Source organism: Anas platyrhynchos, chromosome Z (assembly GCF_047663525.1).
Source record: "Anas platyrhynchos isolate ZD024472 breed Pekin duck chromosome Z, IASCAAS_PekinDuck_T2T, whole genome shotgun sequence".
NCBI classification, from domain to species: domain Eukaryota; kingdom Metazoa; phylum Chordata; class Aves; order Anseriformes; family Anatidae; genus Anas; species Anas platyrhynchos.
Genome location: NC_092621.1, coordinates 9,119,958 through 9,135,064, shown reverse-complemented (window position 1 = coordinate 9,135,064; position 15,107 = coordinate 9,119,958). Strand labels below are relative to the sequence as shown.

Here is a 15,107-nt window from a genome sequence, read left to right as displayed (position 1 = left end):
GGTATTTCTGTAATTTGCAATGTTAATGATCCAATTTAAGTCCAGTAAAGTTAGCACAAGATACCAAACCTATAAATGCGTGTGATAAAAGGGATGGCTTATGCTTGCGTGTGAGAAGAGCCTGGAGGGAAATACAGTGTTAAATACTCTGTCATGATTGAAAGGAAAGGACCGGGGGCTGCTTGTGCTGCTGGCTTCTCTGAGGGAAATCTAACAGAAATCATGTAATTACTCCCATTTTTCTTCCTTGTCCCTCAGTCGCTTTCCCAAAGCGTTCAGTCTACTTACAGATTTGGTGCTTCCTCTGTTACCGTGGACTCCTAGGATTAGTCATACATCATCATCTAAAAAAAGGGACTTTCTTCCCTGTGCTGCAAATGTCATTTCTGATTAGGAAAACAGACGTTTGAAACTTCTTGTTCACTTACGCCTTTCTGCCTGTTGAGTTTTGTTCAGCCTGCACATGGAAGCCAGACACTCCTCTTACAGGGCTTCACGGGAGTGTGTCAACAAGCACGGCGGCACAGGAAGGCTGAGTGGCACTTCTCTTCTGGACCCCTTTTAAACAAAGCAAAGACCTGATCTCCTCATTACCTGCCAGAGGATTAAGCTTCACCTGCTGTGGGTGTACACAGTAGAATGTAATGCCAGTGCAGTTGAGCTGGTTGAGTTTAATTAATTAGGCTTGAGGTTTTAATCACACAGCAATAATAACTCTGCTGGTTTCAGTTGATGAAAAAATGGCTTCAAATACTGGTTTGTCTTATAAATGAATTGTGCTTGAAACCTGGATCCTGTAGTGGATATTGCAGGCCTGCTTTGTTACTATTCAGTAAGATTTAGATTTGTTCAGCAGTTGCTCAGGAAATAAAACCAGCAGTGTTGTAACTGGTACATTGGCAGAGCTAGCAGAATGTCAATAAACAGTTGTTGTTTATTACTTTTTTGAAACTGAGTCAGTAGTTATCAGAGTATATTTTGGTGCATCACTTGCTGTGTCACCAAAATGCCACTTATTTTCTCTAGGTACAAAGTTGCAATGCTCAGAAGGTGCATACGCTGATGAAAAGTGCTGACCATGATGTCCTGGGAGCCTTCTGCTCTGGTCATGCATGTCTAGACTTATTCAACATGTGAGAGAAAAAACATGTTCTTCTCCGGATCTCCCAGAGGGAAGGTGAAGACCAGCCATGATCCTTGGAAATGGTTAGGAAATTTGGATAAAGTCTTGTTCCCATGGTTAGCTGGTGTTCTGTCTGGCTCAGAATTGGGCTCCTCTCCTCTAAAGAAGGATGGGGGAGTGAGTGGTTAGAGGCAGCTGAGGGCAGCTGGATGGAGGTCATACATACATACATACATATGTCCTGAGGACATACAGCCTCTGCCATCCCATCCAGGATGGGCCCCAGAAAAGCTGGGGGGCAGCAGCTAAAGGTGCATTGCAGTACAGCTTTCTCTAGCCTGGACAGATTAGTGCTAGGGGACTCCAGCTTTAGCTCACTGTCTGCTATTAGTGTCACACTTCGCTGTTTGAAAGAGTTTGCATTCTTTCTAGGCCAAGCTTTGAGTACTACAGGGTGTACACTTGTGCTCCTGGTTCCTTGACCCAGTAGCTCTGACACCCTGAGCAATAATGCTGGGGTATGAAAGGGATGTTTTGGCTTTGTTCAGCTTCATGGCACCACTGGCTCCTGCATCAGGGGAGCATCTGTTGCCTTGTCACCTGAATGTTTTGTACTGCAAGCCAGATAAACTACAAAACCTTACAGCCACAATAGCCACTTAACAGTTTCCCTAAGTTGTTTCTCCTCCTATAGTCCATTTTGCATAAATACAGGATCTGTCATTGCCTGCGATGTCTCTAGGAGATACCAGGGCTATAGAAACCTACCCCTACCATGCGGTGTTTTGCTCCTTCGTAGCCAGACATTTGGTTTACGAATTTTTCTATAATTTTCTACTGACCTTCCTGGGCCTCTGATCTGACAATTCATATGTTTTTGTGTTTCATACATGTGAGAATCCTCCAGCATTTGATATCTTTTCCAAGCCCTGCTTTAGAATCTGAACTGAAATAGTATTAGCACTTGAACCTTTTCCTGTCATTTAAAGCCATTTCACTATCGCTTCATTAAATCATCACTCCACATTTATTAAAGAAGAACCCTGATATTTCCTTGCAACTTTGCAGTCTAAGGTAATCGTTTCTTGTTCTGGTGATCAGAAACATGAGGGAAAAAAAAGAAGATACCTTTTTCTCTGCAGCAGTTCTTTACGTATCTGAAGACAGCTATTATGAGACTCCTTAGACTTCCCCTTTCTTCTCTGAGCAAATCCATTCTTCTAGTATTCCTGGATGGTTGTAGCTTCAAGCTTTCATCCATAAGAGAGCCGAAGGGATTACATCTTACTTGAAATAATGGGCTCCAAACCAGAATGTTTAAGCTGGAGCCTGAGGGATAGAGAGGAGAGCATGAGAGACTTTTGTGAGGTTTGCAGGTTACATTCCTGCTGTACATCCCCCTGTGCCACTTCCCTTTCTCTTCTAGAATATGCCATTACTGACCATTGTTCAGCTTGATTCACTATAAATCTCTCATCCTTTATCCCTCTACTTTTACGCTTTCCCACATAGACTACACAAATCTGTGCACACCTTGTACATCTCAATTCCCAGTGTTTTAGTTTGTGTTTCGTGGGTTTTTTTACACTCTATGCTTATAGATATTTCATGTTTATTTTGTAGTGGTACCTAAAGGCTTCAGAGGTCTGTTGTCTAAAATACTGTGAGGCTGTGCTTTTACATACCTAGCTATGCACATCAGAGTCCCTTCCCTGCAAGCATGCCATCCACAGCTGTGTTTCTCAGGACAACCTTGTGTGTATGTCACAGCTTGAGGCAGAGCAAATCTGCAAGAAGTGTGTGATTTCTGTTCCCAGGGCAGAGAGAATGAAGATGTGAATATCTATTAGCAGGAGCAACGTCTAGCCCCGTAGTCTGGGATGACAACACGGGAATGATAGAAACTTCTCAGTGACCTGAACGTATGCCTTGCGTTTGAGGTGCATGAGTTTCTCACTTGTTTTTGAGCTAAGTCAGTCTCTCATGCACAGAACATCTATCAAATTTTCAAGCTCATTGTTTTATGTGGGGGAAAAAAGCAAAACACTTGGGCTTGTCCTTTCTTGTTAGCATTTGCTTGCAGCATGTGATCCACATGGGCAGCTTCAGAGAGCAGGAGCCTGCTGGGCTGCAGGCGCTTGCTGTAGGCTGTCACGCACGCGTTGGTACCAGGACTTACAGCATCTTTAAGTTGGGCACGAGTCAGCAAGCATATCATCGGCTTGTATTGGAGAGAGACAAAGCTAACTGGATGATATTCTTGAGCAGACAGATCATAATAATTAGGCTGCTGATAATTAGACCGATGCCTCTGAACTGAGGAGAGAAGTGATGGGTACAACCTTGTATGTTGTGTCTTTCTGTGAGATCAGAGTGTGAGGGCACTCTGCCCCCTCTGCTTATCAAAAAGCTGAGCTGCTTTAATGATCACAGAACTCCCACAGATAGCAGAGTGGAGAGCATCTTCTAGTGGCTGCAGGAATGACTGATCTTGAGGGTTGGAAAGGTGGGCAGGTAGAGACATCTCTGTTACCAGCCCTGCTCTTAAGGGGCAGCTGAAGGCCACAAAAACTGTGTGCTCGTTGCCTTCCACATGCACTGGGGTCCCAGAGGAGTCACGGGGTAGGCTTGTTAAGCTCACAAGATGTCAGAGGTGTTGACTGTGAGGGAAGTGAAAGGAAGCTGCACTTCCAAAGGTGCTTCAAGGGTGTATTTGCACCCAGCTCCATTGCTCAAACACTGGAGTTTGCTGGCTGTTTGGGGTTATTCCACCCCATGGTCAGTGTGGGCTACTGGGAGAGGCAGGCAGTAAGAGTAAAAAGACTGTTGACCTGGAAAGGGGAAGGGGAGTGGAACAGAGGAGGAATAAAAACCCTACTGAGCACCACCTGATTTAAGTTTAAAGTGGTTTCAGCTCCTCTCCATGCCCTTGCATACCAGGGATTCACACTGCTGCTGTACCATGAAGGTTCACTGGAACTAATTTCTGATGTTCAGACACGGCACGCTGTACTCACTGCAGGACGTGGCTGTACCTGGCAGGAGGCAGAGTTTTCAAGGCCCATTGTGTTCAGCCCAGAAGAAGAACAAACTGATAAGGAAACACCCCACCGTTCAAATGCTGCTGTTACCCGTGCCCAATTAAGCTGTGAGCATGTGGGGAGAAAACTTTGATTAAACTCTGGCCCCAGCCAAATGTTCATGCAGTGGTTTGATTGAATGTATTTTTTTTTTCCCTAGGAGGCATAAGGAGGTCTCAGGAACAGCCAAAAAAAAAAAAAAAAACAACCACCTAAAATGTATTAAACTTCCAGAGCCATTTTAGAGCCCCTGCAGCCACTTGCCTTTTGATTGGGAGTCTTGTTTGCCTCCAAGGGAGCAGAGAAATCACATCACCTGGCCTGGGACAGGTGACGCCGCATAGCTGTGACTGACACCCTGGTCTGAGCTGAACGCATTGCCTAAGGAAGGCTTGTAAAAAAGGATAAAGCCACAAGTGAATTCCAGTAACAAAAGCACACAGTGAACCTCGGTCTGCTTGTAGGCATCCACAAGCAAAAGACTAATTAGTCAAGTAAATATTTCTCTGGTTAGATTTGCTACAGAGAGAGAAATGCGTGCATTCGGTATGCACGGAGGCGAGGGGTCAGTCCTAGCTGAACCACAGGAATGCTGTTGTGCTTGTGCTTATCTCGAGCCCTGCGCTTCGCTGCAGAATCAGGGTTATGCCAGTGCCACAGGCAAGGCACACTAGTGCTGGGGATGCTGTCCCTGACCCAGCTCAGTGTCCTTTTGGTGCAGTTTTGCAATTCACAGGGAGCCAGCCTGGCCCGTGCACCGCAGTGGTGGCTGCTGTTGCTGCAGGGTCCCTCTGTGCCCGTCGTGAGTGCTGTGCAGCAGGAATGTGTGCCCACGCGGGTCTGATGTAGCAGAGAGGTGTGCTGAGGCAGAAAGGCAACATTTTAGGCCTTAGAAATGATTTCCTGGCATAGACTAGTCCGATGAAAGGTCTCACCTACCCCTTTATCGTGTCCCCATGAGGATGAGAACAGGTCCCAGTATTACCTCCCTGGTTCACTCTCTCCAGAGATCTGTGCCTCTAGGGCTGCCTAAGCTGGCAGCAGCACTTCAGTATTTGGTAATTCTCATGGATATCCCTTCCATGCATTTATCTCACCATTTCCTCAGCCCCTTTTAGCATCCACAGTAGCCTGTCAGCTGTTGTATGGAGAAGTACTGAGTTTGTTTCCGGCTGCTGCATGTTAACTGCCATCTGATAGCCCTTTCTTGTAGAAAATAAAGGCTGGCTGATCCCTGTTCACCTTCTCATCCCACTCTGGATCATTCAAACTTCTCCCAGGTCCCCCATCCATTATCTCTTCCTGGCTGAAGAGTCCTGGTCTGTGTCATTCTGGCCATGTCACGGAACCTGTCATCCAGGATCTCTTCCTTGAGTGACAGAAGCCAGCTGCAGCTCATCATTTTCATTTGTGAAACTGGGATTTTTTTTTTTCTGTCTGCCACTTTTATCTTCATTTAATTTCAACTGTTGTACTTTTACCATTCAGCTGCCATACTTTCTCCTTCAGTGTGGCTATTAAAAACCTGGCATTTTTCTTCGTAAAAATAGTTTTTTTAACCTTAAGTCCATGTGATTTATTATTCACACCTAATCATGTTCTCCCGGATACTGGCTCGGTTGTCTGCAAGTTACTGTAACCTTTCTCACCATATTATTAAACTGCTGCTGCACTACTCTGGCAGTGGCTACATTTTAGAGGAAGGTTCAGTGTTATCTATTTTGTGTCATTGAATGCAGAGTCTTATAAGCCCCATCCATTTTAAGTGCTGTCAAAGAACGTCTACTGGCCAGTGCAAGGGAGCAGAATTTTGATAAAATAATGCTGCATGTGGTATTTGACCAGTTTCTATTAAGATAGTGCCTAATTCAAGAATCATATTTTATCTCTTTAGCTCTTTTTAACACACTGTACTTAAGAATTAGAAAGAGCAAAGAGAAGGCAGGCACTGGGGTGGAAGGGATGGTGGCTCACAGAAACACCAAGTGGCTGAGGTGGGCAGGAGCTCTGGGTCCCTCGGGTCCAACACCTGCCCAAGCGGGGACACCCAGAGCAGGGTGCCCAGGCCCAGTCCAGGTTGATTTTGAAGATCTCCAAGGAGGAAGGCTGCACAGCCCCTCTGGGCCACCTGTGCTGGTGCTCTGTCACACACACAATACAGCAGTGCTTCCTGGTGGTCAGGGAGAACCTCCTGTGCTCCAGTTTGTGCCCATGGCCTCTTGTCCAGGCACTGGGCACCACTGGGAAGAGCCTGGCTCCGTCCTCTTTGCACCCTCCCTCCAGGTATTTACAGACATTGGTGAGATCCCCCTGAGCTGCCTCTTGTCCCCCCTCAACAGCCCCAGCTCTCTCGGCCTCTCCTCACAGGAGAGGTGCTCCAGCACCCTGATCATCGTGGTGGTCCCCTGTTGGACTCTCCCTGGTGTGTCCATGTCTCTCTTGCCCTGAGGGTCCTGGAACTGGACCTAGCACTCAGGTGCAGCCTCCCCAGTGCTGAGTAGAGGCGAAGGATCATCTCTGTTGACCTGCTGGCAATGCTTTGCCTAATGCAGCTGAGAATGCTGTTGCCCTTCCACCCTTCATTGCTGTCTCACCTTCGGCTTGGTGTCCACTGGGACTCCTCAGTCCTTTTCTGCAGAGCTTACTGACTGAAGGAGAACTCACTGAGCTCACAGAGGGATTTCTTTCTGAGGCAGAAGAGCAACAGTCCTTTGCTTTGAAACTCACTGACTGGTTAGCATTGCATACAGGTGTCAGTGCCAAATCATGGGTTACATTTTTACTAGAAAATCCATAAAATAATACAAACTCCAAAAACTGAGAGATGGATTATATTAATTAGCCAGTTTGGAGTGGTATTTACTGATATTTAGTCTTCCATGCCTTGTTCCATTTCTACAAACTGATGGTTTCTTCAGATATTGGACTTAATATTGGATGCTTGTTTTCCCTGTCCAGATGTACCTAATATAATCCAGAATTCATTTACCCATATATGTATATATACGTGTGCATGTTCAATTTAGTTTGTAGCTTCTAGGTGGGAAGAAGTGAACACATCAGAAGATCAGTAGTGCTAAATAGAGTTAGGTCCAACAGGTTTGAAATTTGATGTGAAAGGATTTTAAATACATTTATCAGTGGTAAAGCCAAGTGACTTGGTAGCTTGTCTGTGTATGAATGCTCTGATGCACTGTAACGTTGAGTACAGCACTACCGGAATTAGGTTGTCTGCAAGAGGCCACAATGGAGCAGATTTAAGTTTTGGGAGCTTTTGTTTTAGGGGGATTCCAGTAAAAGGTACTGTGCTGACAGATACTGAAATTAAATCTTCCCATTTAGCCACAAAATAGGTCCAGTATGGGGAGTACAGGCTTCTTCAGTCTTCTCCAAGATGGATCAGAGATTGAATTCACCTTGTTATTTGGTCTTAATTCCTTCTGGGCAAGACTTTCACACAGCTGGTCACGAGCTTTTTAGTTTTAATCATGAGGTTGACTGATCCGTTTAGAACTCAGTTGAAACTGTAAGTGTATTTCATACGACACACCAAAGAAGTCATCACATGAAAATGGCTTGGGACTATTGCCAGGCCAGGCTGATTTTGATCTGGTGATGTACGCTCCGTATTATATTCCCAGTATCATCCGTCATGATGTCTGATGTTGAAATCTGGCATTTTCAGAGGTACTTTTAACATAGTAAACTTGCTTCCAAAGTTCTGTGATTTTCCCCTAGGTTTCAGCCATTTAAAACACCAGCATGCTCTCTGCTTCCTCTGAATGTGGGTGGGGATGGAGTAGCCTAGTAGCCAGTTAGAGAAGTGACTGCATAACTTTTTAACTTAACAGTTCTGTTCTGTTTTGTTTTATATCTCCACAGGATCCAACAGCTGCATCTATTTCGGACAGAGATTGTGATACGAGAGAGGGAGAGACTGTAGCCATGAACTATAAGCCGTCCCCACTCCAAGTGAAATTAGGTGAGTCTTTGCTCATGAAGACCAAGAAGGCTGAATCTAAGGTCTGTAATATGGTGCGGTGCTAGTGGGATCATAAGCAGATCTCCATTTGTATGGATGAACATGCCAGCTCAGCTCAGAAATCTCACAGAGCAGTTTATCAGTGTGATTCTGCTGCTCAGGGAAGTGACCTACAAATATTGAAGGACACTCTGTCTTGAGCTGTGGTAGAGGTCTTCCTGAAAAGGAAGGAACAGCTTTTTAAATCTACAGGATTTCATCTAGCTAAGATTAAGGCTTGGCCAGAAAAAGAATTAAGATAATATGGAGGGACTGTAAAAAGTGGACAGGATGACTGCAAACAGAAGGGAGAAGAACAGAGCCTTGGACCATTACCAGGAAAAGATAAAACTGTGTTGTTGTGAGGTAGAGGGACTCTAGGTTTGTAATGGTTCACAAAGAAATACTCATGCTATTTCTGAGCACTGTGTCTAAAGTTCTGGAAGCAGAAATACACTGCTTTCACACGAAGCTCATGCTTACCAGAGGACAGCAATCCACACATTGCCATCCTGCATCCAAAACCTGAGCCACTGTTGTGCCATACAGACTCAAAACCCTGACAAGGGGCATGTCAAAGGAATAGTGTTCTTTTTGCTCATAGCATGGGTAAAAAATGGTCTGGGAAATGTCCAGATGGGAGCAGGAAGCAGTCCCCTAGTTGTCCTTCACATCAGAATAAATGACATTGATGGGATGCTGCTGGAGCTGATTGAGGGTGACTGTTCCATGTCAGGGAAGGCTCTGAAAAAAGCGGATGCCCAGATGTTCAGTGGCAAAGCCCTAGGGCCTACCAAATGAATGACAAGGAAGGTCAGCAGACAACTAAAGTCTGAACAAGATTTGGGAACATGTGAGCATTGTTATGTGGTTATGAAGAGATCTTATCAATAGGTAGGTTTTACCCAAGGACCTGAAGTACTACAGCAAACAGTGGTGTTGGCTTCATTGGTAAGAGGAGCCTTAAACAAACACCAGTGAAAGTCTGGAAGCATTTGTGCAGTCTCAAGACTCTGATGGAGTTTATGGGAGATTGAATAATAGACAAATCTGGTCATTGCAGTGCATAAAAGAATCTTGTAGACTAGATTTATGAACAGCAAAGGGAAATAAAGTATTTGAATAATGATCTTGAAGAAAGAGTGACTAGGGAGGAAAAGACATAAAGTTGGATGTGCAAATGCAGCAAGGTTGTGCAGCAAAGTGGAAAACCTTGAACTACTGATAGAGGATATGAGCAAGTGCACTGGGACAGTAGATCTGTCCTGCAATAGCAATCATAAGTACTCTAAAACAGGCAGCTGCTTTTCAGGAAATGGCAGAAAGCAGCAGTATGTGTTAATGACAGCTCAACTCACAGTTTGGTAAAAGATAATCACTGCCAGCATGCCATATGCCACCAGGATCCCTTTTCACTACCGAAAGAGTTCTGTAATGTTATTAGAGAGATAATTACTACTGCAGTAGTTGTTTTGGATAATTTAACATCAGGAATTAGGTTGGAGAGCAATTGATACTATTATTGGTAGGTCTGAGACATTCTTGCATTTCTAGACAATAAAGATATCCTCCAGAGATTCACTAATGTGACAGAAAATGGTGCTTATTTTAGACTTGGCTTTGGTAACACATGAGGACATTATAGAAGATCTGATCATCAGAAAGAGATTTGGATTCAGAGATAATAAGTTTGATTCATGCAAATTAAATGTAAAGGTAATTTAAAATAGATCTGTAACAAATTTCAGTTTTATAAAGTAAGTGCATAACCAGAGGCAGTGAATTGAGAACCCCGGGAATTCACTTCACATTAGGTAGTGAAGGAGAAACTATCAGAAGAAAGGAGATTGTTAATGGACTTCTCCAGCAGTCTCCAGCACTTTTAGAAGTTCATTAATGACAAAGGGACAAAAAGCAGGAGGGAGTTGGAGGGAGACATCAGTACATTAAAGACTTAGGAATACCACAGAGAAAAGGCATGAAAACTGAAATAATAGAAATGAGAAAAACATGACAGGAGCAACTCAGTCTGCTGTAAATTGAAGTTTACCAACTGGAAGTGGGTAAGGAAGAGGAAGCCTGATATGATTGCAAGATAAGTAATTATTAAAATGGACTAATACATAAAAATATGCCATAGTCATACCTTTGCAGAGTTTCCCAGCTTTTTTCCAAACATACAGATACAGCAGAATGATTAGTTCTTCTGCCAAAACTTCTGCTTTATCATGTAGGGAAAATTTTATTGCATTTGGCCATTGCCGAGTGCTATTATCCACCATTAAAGTGGGAAAGGTGGATATTAGAAGAATCTGAGTCACTTTTTCCTGTAGATAAAGGTGTATCACTGCTATTGTGAAAGGCCAGGGTGAGATGTTTGCAATGCAGTGTAACAATCTCATCGCTTCGGTTCTACCAAGAGGAATTTAGAGTGGGCTTGGTGTAGATGAGAAGTACGTAAGACCAGGGATTTGAAAGTCTGTCATATAACAGAAAACTAAAAGAGGTTGGCATATTGTACCTGGTAAAAGGAGGATGGAGAAAGAATCTGCTTGCCTTATATAAATCTTTCAGGGAGTAAATATCAGGAACAAAAAAGAAATATTTGACATTACAGGTGGTGTAAACATTGTAGAAGTTAAGCATAAATTGTGAGGATTATATTACATCTGGAAATTAAAGCATGCTTAAGCATGAAAACATGGACAGTATCAACTGGCATCTTCTGGCAATAACAGAAAACATCCAAAACTTGTGTTATGTTAGAGCTTCACAGAGTTATAGAAGGACACAGCCTGCAGAAACTGCTAGCGCTCCTACCTAGTGAATGCTCAGTGCTGACCACACTGTGCTTAAGAAGATCACAGTTGGTGAAATCTACCTGCTTAAGAGGAATTGCCCAACAACACTGACAATCACGTTCCTGCCCAGGCTCTGGAGAAAAGTCTGCTCAAAACCCTCCTCTCCCTGTGGATACAGTGTGCCTCTTTAATTAGGTGAACACATATCTAGCCGAGTTTGGATTGACTCTACTCTTAGCCATACTCTGATGAGTGCTAGGTTACCCGGGCCAAAACGAGACTGATGGTATAGTCTGCAGCCTGTGTAACATGCTTTTAATCCACATCAGCTCCTGCTGCTGTCGTTCTTAAAATCTGCCTGACCTTTGCAATTTTCAAGCAGCTTAATGTCTCACGTCTCCCCGCTCTGGCTCTTTTTCTTCCAACTCAATCTTTAGTCTCTTCTGCATTAAACTCATCAGGATTTGGATTGCTTTTTAATCCCTTTAAGCCTAGACAAAGTTAAGGTAGTACATAAATGTTTAATAGCTTACCTGGCAGAGCCATTGTTGTGGATGGTAGTGACTAGGGTTTTAATCCTATTGCAACTTTTCTGTATGGATAGTGGCATTTTTCACTGTTAAATCAGAATCAATTGTTCAAATGTCAAATTCTCTGACGGAAGGTTGATAAATGTCATTTTATACTCTGTGAAGATTCATATATAAATCTGTCATATGTGCTTGCTGGAAGCTTGGTTTAAATGAGCTCAATTAAATACCAGCCCAGCATGCATACAAGTTTTGCTTCCAGAGCCCACAGTGATTGAAGTGTGACAAAGTGTGCTGTGCTGCATGCTCTGACCGTAGATTTATCTTGCTGCTTGAATATCCTTTCTATGGTTGTTTCTCTGCCCCATAAGTAGATATATTTCACTACCACATGTTTGTTTGGGGGTCAGTTAGATACAAGGAAATCTTCACAGGTGGCTTTTATTTCTAGTAAGTTCCTAAAGATTACACATGGTTTTAAGTGGAATAGTAAAGCATTTAGCTTGTTGCTGGTACCACATCTAAAAAGAGAAGAACTTCACATCAAGGGAAAGTAACTTCTGCTTTGTGTAATTCATTGTCTTAAGACTTACAGATATTCTATCTATACTAATTATGTATTTCTTACTTTCCTAACACTCCCACTTTGTCTTTCTGTTGAAATTTCAGGACTCAGCCATGCTTCTTTCTTGCCTGCAAATCACTTGATAAGGATGCTCCTGACAGCACTGGGGGGGTTGGGTGTCCATTAGTGCTGGGAGATGTTTCCAGCACATCCTTATTAGGAGGCATATCCAGATGGAGCACATACCACAAGCCCGTGGAAAACAGAAGAGAGTTGTGATAAGGAGAGGGAGGAACAGAATAATCCCTAAGTGTAAATCTCAGGGGCTCCATATCCACTGGAAGGTAACAGATCCCCATGGGATCCCCACAAGATGACATACTCTTTTAATGAAGTTTATGCCATCTGTTTTTCTATTTTGCATTTTTAATTTCACGTCTTTGCATTGAAATCCCCATCCAGACAGCCTGTCTGTCTTACCTAGCAGTCAGCGATGTGACAGTTTGTGTTAAAACAGGCATTGTGGCAATGGGTTGCAGCACAGGGGGTATGGTGGTGATGAGGGGCTGTGGCAGTGGCATCTTTATCAACACATCCACCACGCCAGGAGCTTGGCAGTAAATCCCCCACATCCCTGTCTGCAAGATGAGCATATGAGAGAGAGGCAGACAGACAGAGCGACTCATAGCAGCATCCCTCTGAGACCTGCTTCCTTTTCTTACTCGGTGTCCGTGACTAGCATGCAGGCTGGCTTCAGCACAGGCTTTCATGCAATCTCAGCTGCTGTAGAGGGAAGGAAGGCTGCAGTGTCCAAGGCATGACACCTGGCCAGTACACTTAATGGGCTGGAGGGAAATACTCCACCCCAGTAGGAGCTCGCTGACTATAACTGGCTTCAGGCAAACAAAGTGACAAGGGCTGTTGATGGGTATCAAAAATCAAGCTGCTGTTAGGGAGTTTCGATTATTTCGTGGAAAATTAGAGAGGCTCTCCTTGGACATAGGTTCTTGAAAAAGGATAAATCTTCCCCATTTGTGAAAATGCATGCTTTCTGGGCTAGATTCAGGAGAGGCTCGAATGGTGCAGTCAATCCCTTTCTTCCCAGCCTTTTGACCTCCTAATTATTCTCTGTGGGCTCTTTCTTCTAGACACCCATCAGGGATGCAGTGCACTCGATGCCAGCACTTTAGCTAGGTTCTGGAGCAGTTTCTTAACTGCTTCTTTATAAAGTTCTCAGTCAGCTAATGGGACAAGGTGGGTATTTTTGGAGGGCTCTGGTGGGGTCTTGTCTGCTTAGATATAAGCACCTTCTCTCCTTGAGCTAGCTAGAGAAATATGACACTACTTTTGGAAGATTGCTCAGTGGGGTGCCTAACTGTATGTGATCAGCAAATGTCTAATCCAGCACACTGGATCCCACCTAAAGACTGAGTGAGCTACATGCATATGAAGTCTATTTTATATTGGTGCTGGCTTGGGAATATCTGTGGTTTTTATTTTAGATTTTGTTTGCAAAACTTCTTGTAAAAAGTGACCTGAATTGCAAATCTAGCAGATAATTTTTCCACTTTCCTAGCTACAGTTTTGTTCCTCTCCCAGCTTAGATCTATCTAAGTACCAAAAAAACAGTGGCTGGTACTAGTCAGCCCCACAAGGAGAAGCACATGTCACAAAGTTGCCTTTAATGTAAGTTTCTGTTGCTCAATTATATAATCTGCCAGCCTAACCAGAAACTTCCCGTGCTTCAAGAGGCAGGAAGCTGTCCTACAGCTAACAGAGCAGAGCTATTTCATGAATTAATAGGGTACTGACACTTTGCTGGGGCCAGCTGCATTGTAGGATGTTGCTTTTTTTTTCTCCAGGAGACACTGCACAGATCCTTCTTAGAGCAGGTCAGCCACAGTCCTGTTACTGTGCAGGAGGAAATTAGGCTCTCCTGGAGCCTGGACCTATTGCTATGGTGAGCATAAAAGCATCTTGAGTCATCCCAGCCTGGCCTTTCGGCTTTCTGTATGACAAGAAGGAGATGAGAGCAACTGAGCAGCCATAGGGGGGTCTGAGTCAAGCAGGTAGCTCACAGTGAGGTGAAGGAAGGAGAAGAAGCTGTGCTCTGACACATAACTGTAGTGCTTGTCCTCCAAGGAGAAATGAGATCTCAGATAGACCACCGAGGCTTTTTGTCTGCTTCTGTTTCTCTCTGTATCAGTCCCCCTTCTCCATGGTGTTGTTGTTTAAACAATACAAAACAAACAAACAAAAAAACTAAGTACTGAAGTTAAAAACATATATATATATATTTAAAGGATATGTCAAATGTCCTGGAAGAGACAAGAATTTGTGAGTAACATTTTCACTTTTTTGCTCTATTATACTTCTACATACCATACAGAGTATGCTATATACCGTATCTCCTTTTCAGCTCAAAGCACCCTGCAGATACTCAATTAAGTTTTATATCACCCTGTTGTATGGTGTAATCTTATAATACCTGTCAAATCCAGCAGTAAGTATAAAAAAGCGTATTTGGGTAATGAGGAAGAGATAGCAGGAAACAAAACATTTTTTTAATCTATGCTGGAATGGAATGGAATGGAATGGAATGGAATGGAATGGAATGGTTGGAAGGGAGCTTCGAAGATCTTCTTGTCAGACTTCCTGACCACTTCAGGGCTAACCAAAAATTAATAACCAGGGCTTTCAATGAGGGCATTATCCAAATACTATTTTTGAGGCAAATGCTGCAGTATGGGTTGACCAGGATTATCTTTGAATTTTGCAAGAGCATGTTGCAGGTCTTGTTTAAGCTGAGAGGCTTAACAAGAGGATCATCAAAAAGGGAACCCAGTGGGTACCCAGTGCTAGAGCATGATCGACGGAGACATAACCAGGCCATGAGGGAATGGACCCGATCCCTACCTGTTGCTCATCACTGGCCTTCTCCATGTACAAATATCTTAAGATTTTAACTGATCGCAGGAGAGGATTTT

At 43.6% G+C, this 15,107-nt stretch overlaps 1 protein-coding gene across 3 annotated transcripts in view; it reads left to right on the top strand.

The window, feature by feature from the left end:
- The window catches only part of FAM219A (family with sequence similarity 219 member A), a 97,055-nt gene that overhangs the window by 45,015 nt on the left and 36,933 nt on the right, over positions 1-15,107 (top strand). For all 3 annotated transcript variants that reach the window (XM_038170048.2, XM_038170047.2, XM_038170046.2), the window contains exon 2: positions 8,086-8,185. In XM_038170048.2, coding sequence (XP_038025976.1) covers positions 8,086-8,185 — 100 coding nt within the window. The remainder of the gene's footprint in view (positions 1-8,085; positions 8,186-15,107) is intronic.